Source organism: Fundulus heteroclitus, chromosome 9 (assembly GCF_011125445.2).
Source record: "Fundulus heteroclitus isolate FHET01 chromosome 9, MU-UCD_Fhet_4.1, whole genome shotgun sequence".
In the NCBI taxonomy this organism is placed as follows: Eukaryota; Metazoa; Chordata; class Actinopteri; order Cyprinodontiformes; family Fundulidae; genus Fundulus; species Fundulus heteroclitus.
This window is the reverse complement of record NC_046369.1, coordinates 9,687,369-9,707,297: the sequence shown is the minus strand read 5'-3', so window position 1 is coordinate 9,707,297 and position 19,929 is coordinate 9,687,369. Positions and strand designations below refer to the sequence as shown.

The 19,929-nt window shown below is 39.3% G+C and overlaps 1 protein-coding gene across 2 annotated transcripts in view; it reads left to right on the top strand.

Annotated features, from left to right (window-relative positions):
• The window catches only part of homer3b (homer scaffold protein 3b), a 65,467-nt gene that overhangs the window by 10,017 nt on the left and 35,521 nt on the right, over positions 1 to 19,929 (top strand). For both annotated transcript variants that reach the window (XM_036140991.1, XM_036140992.1), the window contains 3 exons: positions 14,393 to 14,549; positions 17,069 to 17,200; positions 17,577 to 17,684. In XM_036140991.1, coding sequence (XP_035996884.1) covers positions 14,393 to 14,549; positions 17,069 to 17,200; positions 17,577 to 17,684 — 397 coding nt within the window. The remainder of the gene's footprint in view (positions 1 to 14,392; positions 14,550 to 17,068; positions 17,201 to 17,576; positions 17,685 to 19,929) is intronic.

The window sequence follows — 19,929 nt, the reverse complement described above, 5'->3', positions numbered from 1 at the left end:
TTTATTGTCTACAAGAAATAAACCGGTATTTCTGATAAATGGGTTTTATGCTGTGTCATCAAAGTTTTTTGTTCTAATCTTGTTTTGGTTTTTTTGAGTCAGTGATGGAACCCAGAGATAAAATTCATAAAGTCAGAAAAGCCCAAATGCACAGCTTTTCTTGACCTTTAGATCAGTTGTGAACTATACCTATGTTTCGGGCTTAGCTGCTGAAATTACACTGATTACTTTTATCACAGATCACAATGTGCTTTACAGAATATTGATGTTTTAAGTCTAAAGGTTTTGGACTTTGAAACAGAGCTGATTGAAACTGGCTGAGATGCTAAAACAATCTGGGAAATATTCCTTCACCACAGTGGGGAACTGAGAGCCAGCTTCAGTGTCATGCTGGTTCATGATTTGTGAAACATATAGATAATAAAACCCAACTAAGGAACATAAAAACTGTCTGTAAACAGTATAAACTTGAGTCTGGAAAAGTGTAGAACTTGTGATCCTGCACATGGACCCCTCTCTCCAGATCTGCAGAACTAAAAATAATTTATTTGGTGAAATATGAAGTAAAGGACCCAACGGAACTAAAATCATTGTAGCAAGAACATGAATCACTGAATGGAGCTGTAGTTTTATTTTGTACAAACTACGCTCAGTAATTTGATGCGTCTGGAGGCTATATATGTAGTTTAGTTGTTTTAACAGAACCAGCAGCCCTGTGGGGGACTTTTGTAATTACTGTTTAAGAGACATGGAGATGTAGCTGTATGACTCTTTCTGGCTGGCAGACTACATTTTCTTGTAATTTCTCATTTTATCACCATTGAAGTGTGAAACAATGTGCAGATCAGCTCTTCCCCGCTGACCTTTATTCTGGATATAGTTCAGGGTTTGTCTTTGTGTCACCTTTACAATCCACAATAGCACCTAGTTATCAGTCGGACTGCTGCAAGAAGAGCTGACCTTCAGAAACGTACAACAGTGGTACTACTGTTTTTCTCTCTTTTAGTCCAAGAAGAAGCACAATCACTTCTCCATTCCTTCAAAGCATTCCTGACATAGTAACAGAATATCAGACATGGCTTGTGCTGGGTTCTGGTCTGTGTTGCCAATATGGCAACCTGCTGAGCAGCAGCGGTATGAGCTGGCTTTTCCCCTCGCTGTGCTATTTTAATCTGTAGTTGAAAGCAGGGCTTGTTGTGTTGCCCAGCGGAGCCAAAAAGTGGACCCGGGGCTGTCGCCTGAGAGGTCAGAGGAAGTGGACCCTTAAAGGAGAAGTGCTGCCTTGAAGAGCAAAGCGGAACAGCTTAAAAGAAAAGCAAATATACTCAGTCGGTTCAGTAAACCTGAAGTTTCTCGGCGTCTGAATGCACAGATGGTGAAAAATTATGCGCAGCTGAAGTTGTTTGGACAGAATTGAGCTTTTCTCACATGGATGCGGACAACAGCGTCTGTGTTTATGGTTTATTATTTAAAACATGTTGGTTTTATCCGTAATTCTTAAATAATTAGACAGCCTTGACTTTAAGCAGACACATGCCATCTGAGCCACAATAACGTACAAAAATATGTGTACGCTTTAACCACTATCTTCAATATGTGGTACAAAGTAGTGCTGAAATGGTGAACTGGAATTTGAGGGGTACGCAGTTTTCAAAATCTTTTTTAAAAGATTTCTCTTTTTTTCAGCACCTTTATTCTGAAATAAAATTCAGTGCAACCATTTGCCTTCAGAAGTCACCTCCATAACACATATAATCCATATTTGTATAATGTAATCTCAGTATAGATACTAAAGTTCAGAATCTGTTCACAGGACAACTATCTCTTGTGCTTTCCACAAATCTTTCCTTCACTGAGAAGTGTCAAGAATAAAACCAGTGGAGCTAAATACAGGGCAACACTGGAAGAAAACCAATTAAAGGCTGGAAAAGACTTGAAATTGGGGCGTAGGTTCATCTCCCGGCAGGAAGACAGTCCTAAGGCCGCTAGAGCAACAACAGAATGATTTACATTTAGGTCAATCGTGTTTTACAATGGCCCAGTCAAAGGCTGAGTCTAAAGCCCCATTTACACTACCCTTTTTTAACCGTTCGGACCGAGCTTGGATCAGTTAACCGTGCCGAGCTTGGTTCTTACGACAGTTCCTCGCCTCCTAGTGACGATCTGCGGTACTACTGCTCTCTAGGATTGAAGGAGGGAATCAAGCAAATAAAAATGGCGGCACCCGTAACATTCAGGAAGTTATGTTTCGTTATAATTGTGATATTTCGTGGTTTGCGGAAAGTCAAGCGAAGAAGGCAACCTTTGGTAAATTTACTTGACAGAGTCGGCTTTTGGGAAGTGGATAAGACAAACAAATGTCTAATCAGGGCTTACAGACGCAGGAAACAATGACAGACGTTGAGGTTCATCACACTGCTAAGCAGAATCATCACTGGAGTGTAGCACGGTAGGGAAGCTAGTATTATTATGAATGTCTGAAATGTCAGCTGACTGTAAGGAGATGACGCGGTCTGCTAATGCACTCTTTGTTATCAGTGAACTGAGTCAATGAAAAACCGGGCCGAGCCCACATATCGAACTGCTCTAGATTTAGCGCGGTCCAGTTGTGTCTGGCTCGGTTCAGTTCAGGTTACGTTCCATTTACACTCAATAGTTATCTCAGTTACCGAGCTCGGACCGTTCTCAGCACGGTTAAAAAAGGGTAGTGTAAACGGGGCTTATGGCTACGTTTAAACTGCAGGTCTTGATGCTCGATTCTTAGCTGTAATCTGATTTTTTTTAGTAAAATGCGACTTCTGTCTGAACGGCATGCACATAAGGAGAAAGTATATTTCACACAGTGGCGTACTGTTTACAGAAGTAGTAACTTGAAGTGTTCCATTAAAGCTTGTTAAATAAAAAGACGTAATAGTGGATACCGGCTTCTCTGTGTTTTTATGAAGTTGTTGAGCAATGGGAGCAAACAATATTAAGACTACATTGTAACAAGAAGAACGGTAAGGGGGAAAAAAATCAAAGCTATTAACAGTGACCTTTTGTAGAACTGGGCTTGCTACTGCAGCTGGGACTGTAAAGAAGTCTGTGTGGACGAGTGGTGTGAGCCAGGACAGTGACATAAAAGTCAGATGAACTGCGACATGACTGTTCAGACTGCGGGCGGTTTCAAAACTAGCGGCTACACATCCGATTTAGTACTACATATGAAAGTGACAAAAATCTATTTTTTTGGTGAAAATATCAGAATAGGGCTGTTCACATTACCATGAAAAAGTCTGTTATGAGTCGCATATGGGCAAAAAAAAAAATCAGATTTAGTTCGGATTTGCCTGCTGTGTGAACGCAAACTAAGTCCATTTTGATAATATGGTGTAAGACTTGAAAATTGCTCCTTACAGATGCTTTTCTTTCCAACATTTGAATAGTTTGGAATAATGGGTGGTTAAAAAAAAAATCACTGTCTAGTTGTGCAAAACTGGCAGAGACTCACATCCAACGACTCACAGCTGTAATTGCTATGAAAAGTGGTTCTACGAAATATTGACTCAAAGGGACAATGCATAAGCACACAAAAACGTTTTCAAATGTGTATTTGTTAAAATTTTGAAAGCCACAAAACATTCTCTTTACTTTGCAATGCTATTTTGTGTTGGTCTATTACAAAATGTGAAAAGGTTCAGCATGTATGAATACTTTTGCAGGGTGCTGTATACGTTAGGTCTTCTCTGCAGGATAGACTTCAAATTTCAATGCATAGATTCGTCAAATCGAATCATCTGCATCTAAAAGTGAGAATCTTTCTCCTAAAATGTGGTTCTTTTTCATTGCACAATCCTATTTCTTTAAAAGTGAAATGTTCTTATGAAACCCTGTCTGCTGATATTCACAATGTGCTCGTCGCAGTTTTTCTTCCAGCACTCCAACTTAAATCATCTGCACACCTTTGCACAGTGTGCCGAATCGCAACTTTTCCAGCATTTCTCTCAGTCCTCTTTTGGGCATTTCAAGCGTGAACCCCAGTTTTAAGGTATAACCAATACAATTTATGGCTCTGACATCAAAATCTCCCCCTTTCCCTCCATTCTTTTTAAGAGCTCACAAAGCTTAAAGGCTTCATTACTGGCAGTCTGACTTGCATTTTCTCAATGAGTGGCTGATTGTGTTTGACTTCATGGGCAGACAGGAGAGAGCAGCTCTCTTACAGATCGGGGGGAGGGGAAACGAAGCTCACCCAGTAAAGATGTTATGCATGGTTGGCTGTCCTGATCCAACTAAATGGTGAATAAGATTTACTTCTCAAAAATTCTGCCCTCATATTCGAGGTGTGTTTTTTTTATGTCATTGTACATTTAAATATGGATACATTTGGATATGTAAGGCTGGGATGGACAAAAACCTAAACTCTAAAAATACAAAAAGATTTCCTGATGCTGTCTTTTCCCTGCCTCAAGTGTCTACCATTAGATAAACATGGATATGTATTAGTTTTTATGAAAATGTCATGCATGGTAGTAGTGAGAGCAGCTCCTCCTGGGGGGCAGTAAACGGCCCTCCAGTCACGTGTGAACGCCTGGTAAACCGAATATCTTTTTGGACAAACCTTAAGCTTCTTTTTGCAGAAGAGAGTCGGACAATTCCTCAAATGTCAGAGCTTGGTGACTGGTGTGTGTATTTGTTTGTCTGTGTGTGTGAAGTTGTTGTTTATGCCTTTGTAGGACACTCCATCAAGTCATAAGCACCTACCAAATGTATATCTCGGGAAGATATTTTTATTTTCCCAAAGCAACTATTTAAATAACAGTCATCTATGCACCACACTGCATCCGTCAATGTTATTTAAATGGTATTTGGACAAATAAGGTAACTTTGGTGTAATGGAGTCACATTCCAGACCATAAAAACACCAATTTAAGTTGGAAAAAGCTGTATCTATCTTTTTTTTTATCTATGATGAATTACAGTTGGATAATCTTTGTATCTTTCTCATGATTGCAGAGACAGTTTATTAATTTTTAAGTATAAACTATTACTTTTCCTGTAGCTTTTAACTCTGTGAGGTTTGTTAAACACAAAGAAAAAAAAAGTCGTCTGGTACTAAGCAGGCAGTAAGGAGCAGACCTTTCCCTGTAGCAAACCCGCGTTTCCTTATTGTAGCTTCTTGCATCTCCGGTGTTACTGCCCCACACACAGAATTTTAATAAACAAATAGCTAACTTTGAGTCTGTTTTGGCCAGAAAACAGTTCTGCATTAAATACGTTATTACTGGTGTATTGTATTGCTTAACTATCACACATTTTAAGGGTGATAATATAAAATTATAGTCTATTATGTCTATTCAAGCTGAAACCTGCTGAGCAACTGATGGATTCCTGACAATATGCTACAAAATTAGACAGTTTCCATGAAAATCCCTTTTGGTGGCTACTTTGGTTCATTGCCTCTGGCTGTAAAGTGAACCAAACGTTATCAGCTGCCTCAGAGTTGCCAGTTCTCTTCCCTTTTAGTAGAAAGAAAATGTTGACATGCTGTTCTTAGCCTACAGTTTATGTTTTTTCTCAGTTACCGAGGAGTCCTGGATTCAACTGCATTAGCATTGTTACATACCTAGATCAGTGTACAAGAACTATAGATACTCAATCCATAGTTTTATTTTTATCAGACTTTGCTAAGATTGTTGAAATAACCAATTACTTTAAAACTGTAGTAATATAATTTAGTTTGGACTAAAAGTTTAATGGGTCTTTCATGCTAGCATCAGAAAACTGTGTAGAAAATCAAAATGTTCTGCTGATTTAAACTATTTAATTTTTGTGGGGAAAATATAAACCAATTATCAGGACAAACACAAAACCTAAAATAATTTGAGCCCACAGCAAAGTATGATTTTATAACTCACTGGGGAAAACTTTATTGGCAAGCTCAGCAGTGACCTATTTCTTAAGGGTAATTACTCAAGATAATTGAGACAGAAGAAAACATTTTCAAGGACGTTTTTTTTATCTTCATGATGAAGAAATGAATTGCAAAGAAGTTTGAAGAGAGATTATTACAGATTGGGATTGTTGGCAGGTTTCAGATGTACATCAAAACAAGACAATCAATTTATTTAACTTAAAGATGATATTTTTTGGGGGGAAATTGCTCTTGGTTTAAACTCATATGAGTTGTATTATTTTGTACTACTGGAGGCAATTTTAGTTTAGAACTGAACATGGGCACAGCCGTGAAGGTCAGGGGAAGTCTATTAGAGTCTCCCTGTTGAAACCTCAGTGTTCCTGTTTCCTACAGCTTTTCCGGATCGATCATAGATCCACATTGGCAATTTTCCTGCCTTTCAAAAAAAATAATTTCATCTGCAGATGTTCAGCAGAAAATGATGTGCATGCTCTTCGGATGCCTCACCGGGGGACAGACTTGCAGGAGGGGGAGGATGTTTGTTTGACTGATCTCGGGCATTTCATTAGATCTCTCATTCTGTATGTGTAGCCATGCTCTCGAACTTCATCTGGATGCTCTGTTGCAATTGGTTTATTAAGAGGAAGGAAAATAACTGTCCGCCCGAGTGTCTGTTGTACAATCTCGTGTCACTGCTGTGATTGTAGGAGGTGTGTGAGCTCAGATTAACCTTCTAAACTCCCCCTTTCTCTCGCCACGACCGAATGGCAATAAAGATTTTATAGAGGTAAAGTTTGAAGGAAAGTGCTGTTCTTAAGGCAGCACTTGGTAAATCAAAATTGTGGTTCTGCTGATGTGAAAAGTCCCATAAAGACTTGAGCAGAAATCATGTCCATTCAAGTCTGAACTGAGCTGTATCCCCCTGCGGCTCTCATCTTATCTGATCTTTCTCTTTCTCCCTGGGTGTTTTCTTTTCTAACGACGAAGTAAAGCAAATGCAGTAACTGTTGTCCTTCAGTAAAATAAATAAATAGATTATAACAAGTTGTTCTGTGTGACTAATCCCTCAAGTTTATCTATGGTTGCTTCACAAGATTAACAGCTGAGTTTATTTTGCAAATGGCTTATTAAAATAATTCTAGCAGAACCTCCTGTTGTGGTCAGTTTCCTGTTGGTCAGACATTGGCTATTAACACGCTTTTAGATTTTATACACCAACATTATGAGTGGAGATTAGGGCTGCACAATATATCACCAATATATAGTTACTGCAATATTCCTGCACTTTTCATGTAAATCCCAAGGAACTGCTTGGACTGCAGTAAATGTTGGCATAAATTTAAGTACTCTGTGTTCAGGCTCTTTATGCCCGGAATAAATTTGTTTGTTGCCTATTATGATAAAGAAGAAAACTGTTGAGATATTTTCAGTTAAATAGAAATTTTCAAATCAGAATTTGTGAGAATTTTGTCTTAATTCACCACTAATGACATTGAAAGAAAAGTGTGCTGTAGCTTCTCTGGTAGAGGTTGTAGCTTTTAAAGACACATAAAAAGGAGTTAAGGGATTTCAAAGGTCTCTAACCTTTGAAATCCCTTAACGTGAATCAAAACAAAGAAAGACATCTTTATTTATCATTGTAATTGTACATTCCAACAAAACATGTCTTCTGCATTTAACCCATCCCTTAGGGAGCAGTGGGAAGCTTTTTTATAGCACCCAGGGAGCAATCTGCTCAGGAACCCATAGAGGCAGTCAGCACGGATCAAACCGGGTACTTGCAGCTTTCTCAGAACACAAACACACTCCTCTAACCACTAGGCCACTACTCCCCACGTGAAACACTATGCAGATGATCTGGTTATTTAAACTGAGAGATGTTGGAGTTTTTAGTCTTGATGCCATTAATGAACAGGGGGAAAAAATTCAGTATTTGGCAAGTTAATGAAACTAAATTTCGATCACTAGTTGACTGACAGATGCATTGCTACTGCAAAAAGTCAGGTATATATGTTTAGGAGTCCTAAACTATGTTCCTCTATTTTTTTGTGTACTTTAGTTACTGTGGCGCATTTAAAAGTCAGTGATTATTATTGTGTTTGGATAAAAAAAATAGGATGTCTTGTTAATTTTCTTTCCAGTAATGCATCATATTAACACACACATGGAAATCAGGGCTACATGGTGCTGGATCCTTGTTCTCCCAGTGCATGCTTGTGTTCTCTCTGGGTACTCCGACCCCTCCCACAGTCTGAAAACATGAAATTACATTGTTTAAAATCATCACACTAACACCATTTGAAGGGAAATTTTAACATATTTATAACTGGAGAACTGTGCATTAAAAAGTATTTTGATCAACCAACTAAAACATGTACAGTTTTAATGGGTTATATTTGTATATTTGTTCTTTTTTGTGCTGCATTATTATCAGTCTGGTGTTTGAATAGAAAGCAGCTCGGTCTTTTTCTGGCTTCTTGCAGAAGCTTTACTCTTCATATGAAAGGTCACTAAAAAACTGAAGAAGCCTTTCAGATTTCCAAATTCTGGCTGAGTGCCAATCTACACATGCATTAGGGAACAAACCAACACCAAAGGTCGATGCTGTTAATGTTGGCGTTTGGGAGAGTAGTGTGGGTGTGTTTCTCGCTTTTTCAGCTTGGTTTTTCAGGAATATGAAGATTAAGAAATTTAAGCTTACATCAAAAATTGTCTTAAAGGGGACGTATAATTCTTTTCAGTTATTCCTTTTCTCATTTAAGCACGAGATGGGCACCAGTTATTAAGGCAGGGTACACCTTGGACAGCAACACAAAGACACACAAACAACAATGCACACACACACACACACACACCACACACACACACACACACACACACACACACACACACACACACACACACACACACACACACACACACACACACACACGCACACACACACACACACATTAATACTTAATGGCAAATTAGGGTAACTAATTAACAGCCATGTTTTTAGACTGTGAGACGAAGCCAGAGTACCCAGAGAGAACCCACACATGCACATGGAGATTCAAAAAAATCTCACACTAGGATTTTAACAGGACGTTCTTGGTGAAAGGCAACAGTGCTAACAACAGCGCCGCTCTGCAGCCCATCTACGGACTCCGTCATTGTTAATTGAACCAGTTATTCTACAAATGCTTAGTGATAAATTGATTGGACTTTCGGGGGGGTATTCAGGCAAGATTGATGAATTTCCTATAACTGCAAAATGTGAATGTTTTGCCCTTTTTAAAAGGTAAAAATGAAACATTATGAACATGTGAAAATGGTCACCATTTATGTAAACTTTATAACTAGTGTAGATTTGTTTCAGTAGTTTTAAAATTTCTATCTAATGTCCATTTGTCCAAATATGATAGAAAATCAGAGTAGCTGTTGTAGGACGTCTCAGTTGTTTTCTCACTGTATATCACCCTGTTGCAGATTACAGAGAACTAAATCCTAAACTCACTGAAGTTGTGTGTTGTATTATCAGCACAACCCCCATAATTAACAGCTCAAATACACAATTAATAGCCCAAAATTGATATGATATTCATTCTAAGTGCATGTAGACCTTTAACCAGAACTGAAGAGGTTTGTGTTTTCTGAATCCTGAAAACTGGAGGGTTAAAAATGCTCGTTTATCATCACAAAACTGCTTTTGTTAACAGCCCATCTCCTAACTAGTCAAGCCCCGTTTCTGGCTCACAGCATGTGATGAATAATGAAAGGCTGCACAGATGTCTGATAATTAAAGTTTTTTATAATATAAAACTTTGCAGCACTTGTAGACTTTCCTCCTCTGCCCTGCACTGGATTATTCTTGAAAAGGAGTCTGTGACAAGCAGCTGTGCTCACCTCAGGAGGATGTTAATCCAGCTTTAATCTGCTCATTTCATCAAACATCGGCATGACGCTTCCTGTCTGAGCCGATTAGCTCGACGGGCATTTTCACAGTGACGTCGCAACCGGGCCAATTAATTTCTGCAAGGGCTGACGAGCAGTCAGTCATCGCTTCTCATTAAGATGCCAGTAGGATAGGAGGGAAATTCTGACAGAAGCTACGTTAGTCTGTTGATAAGTGACTTTTTTTCCCTGTTTATTCTGGTTTATTTGCTTGTTGTCGTCTTTATTTGTTGTGCAGCCAGATGATTAGTTTAATTAAGTCTAATGAAGTGCTTTTGTGGCGCTGTTAGTGAGTCTGATTCATATCCGTTGATCTGACACCCAGTTAAATGTTGACTTCCATGAAAAATTGCCGCTGGGGGATACTAGATATTAGACATTGCAGTTCTACCAATAGGTCAAGACAACTGTGTCTTTGAGAATTTAATAGATTAGGCTTGGACAACATGTTCTTATTAAATTGCCATGCTTGGGTTTTGGGTGTGATAACTTTTTAAAAGGCAATGAACTTTCAGTTTGTCAACTCCTCTTGTTGTAAACTGGCTTTTTATCCTGAGCAGAGAGATAATCTCAGTGGTTTAGCCGAGCAAAACAAATTAGAGCCAAGTATTCATTTATTTATTTATTTTTTTGTGAAAAGACGCATCGGTGCCAGCTTTTTTTTTCTCTTTCTCTTATTCCTGTTTTAATACAGTATCTCTGCAGCTTGAAGACACGTCCGGAAGAGCCAGGGTATCTTTGTTTCTCTGGGTGCAAAGGCGGTGAATTGTTGTCTTAAATTGCTTTAGCGGTTGTTTCTCATTATTGGTGATCTCGGTGTGATCATGATGAGAACGTCCTCTAATGTTTCTAGGCGCAACGAACGCTAATACAACAGGCAAAGAATAACAAAAACACATTTCAAGTTCCAACTGCACAAACCCCCGGGGCATATAGAGCTAGACAACCAAAGAGAAAATGAACTTGAATCTTTATAGGAGATTAGAAAAAGACTGAATATAGAGAACATATTTATTTCTCTTCCAAGTAGTAATTCGTGTCTTTCTCAGCTGCTTTGCTGTTCATTGTTCCCACTAAAACTTCCCACTAAAAAAATAAAAAAGTAAATTAGTTGCAGGGTCAACACAGTCAGTTTGCCGTTTGAAAGCATTTCACTATTTGTCGATATCCATGCTAATGTTTTAAAGCCGGCGTTGATCTTATCTGGAGAAAAAGGAGGAACTAAAGAGTTAGACATTTAGCTTTATTTGTAAAAAGTAATTTGAGCTTATAAATATGTTAAAAAGTAACAATAAGACAAACAACCATTCATGCACACACTGCCATCTAATGTTATTTTAAAATCACCCGTTAACCTGACAGGCTGGTCTTTGAACGGCAGCAGTGGTGGTTTTTTGATGTGAGCCACGTGATTTTCTGCCAAGGCCAGCACGGTCTGTAAGGATGCAAAGACCTGCAAAGAAGAAGAATTATTCTGCATTGAGTATTTTTTCGCCTGCTTGCAGGTTCAGTCGATGCGAATGTGTGCATGCTTTGCTATAAGAGCTATGAAATGATGTCTCTCATAGTAGGTTGGATGTTAAAATGACTCTTGTGTTGCACAATGAGGTTTCTGATGGGGTGTGTTTTTACTTGTGTGTGGAGCAGCAGGACGGCACCACTCATGCAAGAATTCATGGCAGTACCTGTCTCAAAAGAGAGGGATGAATGAAGCCATTTACCTAAAACGAGAAAAAAAACAACCTTAAACAGAGGAGGAGGGCTCAGGTTTCAACTTTCAAAAACTTGCAACACAGCAATAGGTTTGATTCCTGCCAAGTTTCGCACCAATTCACACCTCCATGCATGTGACCTAGGGCTGTAAGATATAGAAAAAAAGCATATTGATAAAATAGGAATCATATTGATCAATATCGATAATTATCAACAAATTAAAAACATATATTTTAAGTGCAGCCTTGGCCATATTATGCTGTTGCTTAGCGACCTATTTTGAGATACAGAACACACAAACACTGAGTTTAAACTCAACCCTTTATTCAACCAACGTTTACCAAAACTTCTTTTAAAAAAGAAAAGACGAATACGCTCTTTCTGAACTTTTTGAAGGGGGCGGGGCTTGGTGATGGAGCGGTCCTGGGTCTGTGTTTGTGATTGGTTGGGAAGATGTAATGACTGTAAAATAAACCTAATGCCTAGAATGCAAAAGGAAGGAAAACTGTTATTTTATTGAACTTTTTAGTGACCCCTTTTTTTCTGTCATTGATATATGGCGATCGGCATACATTGTTATTGAATTATCGTCCAGCCCTAATGTGACCACAACATTCCTCCTGTGAGTCAGGCAAACAATGAGCCTAACGACTCTCCATCGTTGGGGTGACCAGTTCCTGGTGAATTTACATATGAATCTAAGCTCTAACGAGGCCTCGCCAGCAGGTCTATAAAGATGGAAACTCCACATTACTCCAGACATTTTGAACTGAGAAAGCTTCCTGGATGGGAAATGAAATGTCTTCAGTTTCAGAATAGAAGTGCAATTGTTGTTTTTAAACCTTATTTTGGATTAATCATGACCTGGATGACTGATAATCTTCACCAGCATACTACCTGTCTCAAATTTGTGGCCAGAACCTTCTTGCTTTAAAACCACAGAGTGAGCCACCCAGCCATGATGCTGCCCCTCAAAAACAGTTAAACAAGCTAACTAATTAATAATTACTTTACTTTCCAGAGCGTATTTATGCAAGAGAAATAGATGTCTTTGTAGTTCAGCTCACTAATACTCTAAAATATGCTGCAAAATTATTTTTCAAATGAAACAGAAATAATACGAAGAATCTCGCTTGTTCTTTTATTAGGTAGATATGGCAATAACTCAGTTCTTCTAGATGCGATGAAGACGACTTGCTGAAGATCAAACCGAGCATCAGAATGGAGAAGAAAGAGGAATTAAGTGACTTTTAAACATAGCCTGGTTGTTTGCCAGACTGGCTGCTCTGAATATGTCAGAAACTACTGAGATTTTCTAGCAGGGCCACCTCTCAGGTTCACAGGAAAAGGTTGGAAAAAGAGAAAATATCCAGCGAGCGGTAGTGAGCCTTGTCTATGTCAAAGGTCAGAGGAGAATAGGCAGACTGGTTCGATATGATATAATTGCAACCGAACCTCAAACAGCCACTTCTTCCAACCGAGATGTGTGGAATACCACTTCTAAATCACATCACGTTGAATTTTCACCGAGTGAAGCTCCTATTTAACAACAGGAAACCACAGCTAATGCTCACACAGGCTGAGGAGCTGCAACATTCAGACGATGGGGTCAAAACTTGGAGAAATAATGAAACTGTGGGTAAATCCTGACTCATATTAACCATTCAGGCCATGGTAGTGGTATAACGGTGAAGATTAAAGAAAAAAAAAAAAAGTTTATGAGTCGTTTTAAACAGCGTATAAATGCTTATGTTTTTAATAATGTTTGTTGTTTAGTAGCATGGACAGTCATTTTAATGACAGGTATTTTGTTATTTTTCTCTCTCTTTTGTATCAATCTTGGAGGTAGTTAAATGAACTTGAACTTGTAAAGTTTTGCATATTTCTTGTTTCTGCAGCTGTTCTCAGCCTGAAGAACAACATCCATATCTGCGTTCTTGGCTCTGTTGCTATTGTCTATTGTGAATTGTGGCAGAAACAATAACGACTATTGTTTAAATGCAAATGTTCAGTAATTCCTATGAAATCCGCCAGGAACAATTCCTCACATTGGCCGCGCTGACCCATATAATTTTCCCCTGCTCAGAGGAAGACCGCTGCTTCTTTCTAGCTCATATCATCGCCATAACGTCGGTACATAACTGTGGCTGCAGAAGAAGCGTCTCATTGCATGCATCGACGTTGTGCAAACTCTATTAGCTGTGTAATGTTGCATAAATTCACCATAGGGCCTGTGTGGGTCCCTCACTGTCCTGTGAGTCTCTCGCTGCTGTTTGTCCCCACAGAAAGTGTTTGTAGTTTGTCTTGAAAGTGAGCCGAATGGCTAATTGGACTGCCAGAGGTTAGCGGATCTTCAGCCTCTCTGCACCCAAAACGTTGTTATATCCTCACAGTTTCAACGACCACGGGGTCTTTGGAAAACAATAATGATAATGTGTTATCTTTAATGACGAGTTTTGATGTGTTAGCCTTCAGGCTTTCGTCTGGGTGCTTAAAAGGTTGTTAAAGCATCAGAAATATGCCCTTTAATACATTTGTACTGCATTTGACTTAGTTTTTTGCTTTAAATCTTGCAATAACTTCTGGAAGCTTTTCATGACAATCCTCAATTTTCTACTTTCTTGTAATGAGAAAGGTTTTAGTTCAAAAGATTTAAGCTTTAGATATGGGTGTAAATAATTAAAATATAGACATGAATTTGTTAAACTTGCCGTGCAAAAAATAAGCAGAGAAGCACCCATACACAGAAGTACCCAAAGCCCTATCTCAAAATGTGCCACCTTTGCGTTTCTGTGTAAGGCCCCATCGTTAATTGTGACACTTAATCATCTGTCTTGTTGTTTAAAGGGAGCAGCCCATCTTCAGCACCCGAGCCCATGTCTTCCAGATCGACCCGGCGACCAAACGTAACTGGCTGCCGGCCAGCAAACATGCCGTCACCGTATCCTTCTTCTACGATGCCAGCCGCAGCGTCTACCGCATCATCAGTGTGGGCGGGACTAAGGTGGGAGCCAGGAGCACACATACCCACTCATAACATGCAGTTTAACGGGTATTTGTAGGTTCGTGTTTGCATTAGTGCTCAGAAAAATACTTTCATAATGTGTTATTATTTAGTGGTGAAGGTTAGGGCTTGTATATGTGGGGGGAAAAGGACTGGTTTTAGTCATATTTTTGTGTTTTAATTTTGTTTTGCTGTCAATGAAATGGACTCAAACTTCTTACTGTAATTCCAAAAAAAAGGTAAAAAACAAAGCAACTGGACTTGTTTCCCGTAGTTGAAGACGTTTCGCTTCCTCTCCCGGAAGCTTTCTCAATTCAAAAAGTCTGGAGTAATGCGGAGTAACAAGGTTTATACCATTGCCCAACAAAGGCCGAAACGTCTTCAACTATGGAAAACATGTCCAGTTGCTTTGTTTTTTACTTTTTTTTGGAATGACCATGACCTGGATGACAGAGAATCTTCACCAGCTTCTTACTGTAAGAAGGAAGTTTTCTCGGTTGGACTTTTGTGAAGATAGTCTTTGTTTTGGGAATATATTCTTTTCCTGGTATGCATTTTGTTCAAGCTTCCCTGGTCAAAAAATGTATAGATTCTTCAAAGAAATGGAAAATTTGTCCGTGTGTATTTGGCTGTTCGCCTTTAGGAATGCACGAGTTAGATTTGTATTTTTTCAGAGCAATATTTATAACCCCCTTCCCTTAGTAATGAGGCATCCATTGGAACGGCGTAAAGCACCTGGGACTCTAACAGAATGTCTTCTTCTTTGTGAAACATGGAAAACACACAGAAGACAGTTGTGCCAGTTATCCCCTCTGAGACTAGAGGCTTTTGAAGAAGAGACAAAAAGAAGTAATTTTGGCAACAAATCCACCTGAAACGACTGAATTCACTTGAGGATTTTATAGAAAATAAATTCAGCTTTAGCACGTCAAGCTTTTTTTTTTTCTCTCTCTACGTCATGCTTGTCGGGTCTTTGTCTCCGTTTGTGGCTCTCAAATAGTTTGAAATGGTGAGTTTTTATCTGACAGTGGCCCAAATAGAAGGACAAGAAGGCAAGTTTAAAATGTTATCTTTTAATAAAAGAAATTCTGAATATTTGCCATTAACTGCAGCTTGTAAGGGACATGAATCATCTTGTGCTTGTTCTGATTTCCCATATTTATGGCTGATCATCTGATCAACACTATGCTTTGTACTTGTGAAATATAGAATGCTTAAGATGCTTTTATGTCTTGTCTGGGTTTTAAAAATGGCAAAAGGGGACACAACAGGGATACTGGCAGCCCTGAGAGGAATGTGAAGCAAAGTCCATTCAGGTATTTGGGGAAGCTGACATGGCGTGCCGTCGACTTCAAGAGCCACTTCATCCAAATGTTTGCAGAACATGAACGACAGCTGTCACATTCCTGGTGTAGAGCCACACCTTAACCAGAGAGTGTCAGCTGGATCTAATCTGGTCTAAACAGAGAAAGGACTGGACTGTTTCTCAGTTGAACTGAACTTGTCCTTTTTAAATTAAAGTAAAATTAGTATTTCATACGGAAATTAACCTCTCAGATTTTGGAGATAGAGGAGGGTCAGGGAAGACTTTAGGAGCCATGGCGTCTGCTGATGTTGGCTGACTGTATTTGATTAAGTGCCCTCCATGCTTCCCACTGCTCCAAAGATTTCTGGAGATGCTGATTTAATTTTCCAGCAGGACTTGGCATCTGTCTACAGTGTTTAAGTACCAAAGACTGCCTTAATGACCAGGATATCACTGTGATTGTTTGGCCTGCAATCAATCAGAGCAACCCAGGCGTCCATTATGCATCAGCAGAGCCACAGACCGATCGCCTCCATGCCACGCCGCATTGATGCAGGAAATCATATAAAATGATGTCCAGCCGTATATTAGGGAAAGATAATGTACCGTACGTAGACATACCTCTTATTAGAGGTACTGAGACATCCTACAACAGCGTCTCTGATACCTCTTATCAGGCCATTCCTTCTGTTTTAAAAATGATGTTTCATTGTTCTTAAAAAATAATTAAATTGTCAGATGAATAGAAGAATTTATGGTTTCATTAGCTGTTAATAATAATGTAATATCCCTTTGGGATTAACAACATATTTTTTGATTGAATGAAATAAACAAAATAAACACAGTCATGGAAATAAAGTTTAATACGGCAAACAGGCTTAAATCAGAGGCAACCGGATCCTTCGCTCATTTCTTTCTGAAAACGTTGACGGGAAGAACTGAACGAAAGTCCGGCTGCATCCGATTTAAGCCTGTTTGCTGATGCAATGATAACTGAGAATTTGCACATACACTATTTATATAGTGTAAATACATTCCTGGTGTAAGTTGTCTTGCAGTGTTGAGTGTCGTTTTAATATTTCTACAGACAGACGGGAGTTTTGCCATATTTGCCTCTCTTGCATTCTGTTATTTTAATACTTAAAAACAACTTCCTTCTCCTCAAACAAGTTTTCTGATCCACCTTTGACATTTGAATATGCTTCATCATCAGGCTATCATCAACAGCACCATCACCCCCAACATGACGTTCACCAAAACGTCCCAGAAGTTTGGCCAGTGGGCAGACAGCCGGGCGAACACCGTCTACGGCCTGGGTTTCTCCACGGAGCAGCAGCTGCAGCAGGTACTGCGGGACGCTGAGTCAGCGTGCACCTGCGTCACTGCAGGGCAGGAGAGTCACGTACTGCAAAAAACGCTTTGTGTTAGAACATCTTGTAGGAGTATCCAAGTGCATTCCTTTTCAAGTGAAGGTGTTTGAAAATTGACCTTTTCTTTGTGCCAGTGTGTAGTTTTTACAAAGGAGGCTTCCTTCGGTGGCATTCTCTGTTATTCAAGACGTGACCTTTCATGTTTTACTTTCCCCCCCAGAACTTGAATTTTAATCCACACCATGCATAAACACAAATATAAGGCAGATACCCCATCCAAACAGCCGTAAATGCATCCAATTTTAATGATGCAAAGTGTGCCTTCTCCCCTATCTCCCTTTCCACCTGAAGTTTGCAGAGCAGTTTAAGGAGGTGAAGGAAGCAGCTCGTCTGGCCAGAGAGAAATCTCAGGAGAGGTTTGAACTGGCCAACCCTGGACTCAACATCGCAGCTCCTCAGGTAAAAGATTTCCTCTTTTTCTGGCCCATTTGAACAACTCCCAGGTACAAAAAAAAACAAAAACAAAAGAAGAAGAAGAAAAGAGCTGCACTTTATTTCAGGAAATCTAAGCCTTTGGAGTTATTACTGCAGGTACACATCTGAGAAAAATACAAATAATAACTATAGATGTATTTGAAGCTTGCCTTGTAAAACTATATGAATCCTGAAATTAAAGAAGGTACTTATGCCCCATGTGGACAGTAGATGCATCTACATGCTGTGTATTTGGAGTACCTAAATAATTTATTAAAGGTCAAAACACACAACTGGGATGCTTCTTTTTTTCACCAGCAATTGTGATTATTTTCATCATCAGACTCAAAGGCAGTAAGACATTGCTTTGTCATAAATAATTTTAGATTACATCTGCAGGTTCTTGGTGAGGTGTTGTAGGAGGTAATAGGAGAGCAATGGGCTCCTCCTCGTGTCTGTTAGAGCCTTAGGATGTTGTGGGGAGTTTGATGAGGGCTTAAAACCTCTGGTGGTTTATTATTATCATGGTAGTCGTGGATCGGTGTCCCTGGTGGATTATGGTGACAGCGGTAGCATGATGTTGCTCCTCTGGAATATTTTAGCAAAGTTGCTTAAATAAAATCTTTATATGTTCGATTCTAGCGGATGTATTAAACGCAACAGTACAGTACAGTGTATGTGACAGTCTGCTGATATTACTGGGTCGACTAAATATAACGGACTACTTTTTCATTTGAGAGAAGAACTTTTTTATCCTGGCAGGCTTATTAAAATAGGGACAGAAATTAGGGTTATATCCCCCTTCTCTGCGAACCACTACATCACTGTCGACAGGTTTTGTGGAACAGGTCCTTTACAGGAGTTTTAATGTTATTGTGTCTATTTCTGTTCAGTGAACTCATGATGTGAGCTTCTAGTGTTGCTCAAAGTCGAAAGAATGTCTGTGCAGATGTGCTTCTTTCAACACACTCTGCATGTTTTGTACCTGTTTTATGTTTACTATTAACTCTAACTTTTTATATTCCCTGAATGAAACCACTTCTTTTCCATAGGAGTTTCACAGGGACTTAAAGTGTAACTCAACCCGATATAAAAGCATACCCCATTTTGAAAAGTGGGCAATGCAGAGAGACCCTGAGGGGTGTGGCTAAGTGTGGGGATGAGTAGTGGTGGAGGTGGAGGTGGAGGGGGAGGGGGATGTAAGTGTGTGATCAGGACGAGGGAAAGTGACATGTTTTGCCACGTTGGCTTTTTTACCCCCAATTTTGAGGTGGAGGGTTTTTCACCCCCTCATCACCGGAGGTTGAGGGAGGCTTTATGGAGCTCAGTTGGCCAGTGCCTTATATCAACTCGAGCAACTAATTTAAGGCGCGGCTTGAGCGATGCCTGAAGCCGGTGCTGCCGAGGCAGCAGATGACAGAATGGGTTTCTGAGTGGTAAAGTGATGTTAGTAATAGTAATAAAATAGTAATATCATCTTTATTGTCATTGAAACATACATTACAACGAAATTTGTTCTCTGCTTTTTAACCCATCACCCTTGGGGAGCAGTGGGCTGCCACTGTGCGGTGCCCGGGGAGCAATCTGGGGTTAAGGGTCTTGCTCAGGGACCCAGAGTGCAGGCAGTGGGGATCGAACCGGGTACTTGCATCCATCTCAGAGCGCAAACACGCTGCTCTAACCACTCTGCCAGGAAAAAAGTGCATCGGTGCATCTCTAGTCTGGTATGGGATTATTTTACACTGTGCAATGATGACTAGGATGAAAAATGCTCTTTATGCGGTTCCTTCTTTTTTTTTACACATAAAATTATAAAATGATAGAAATAGATATGATGCCAAAAGCACAATTGATGGTGAGGGCTTTCATGAGGAAGTGTTTTACATATGTTATTCTATTCATCTTAATTGCTTCCAGTCAGTAACCTAATAGGTTCCTGTTTTGTAATATTTTATAACTATGTCTAAGTTTAGTAATGTGTGAGAGAACTACAGATAGTTGCTTATTTAGTCAGGATTTAATGCAAGGGGCACAACAAAAAGTTAAAATATAATGATGTGCCTCTTTTTAAATTCAGCGTATTGTTAAAAAAACAGCCCTGCATGTCATGGAAAGACCCTCTTGATACAAGAGAAAACTCAGCTTTTTAAGAAAATATCCACCAATCAATTAACCGTTTATCGACTGATAAGATCAATCAACTTTAGATTAACTCATTAATAGATAACTT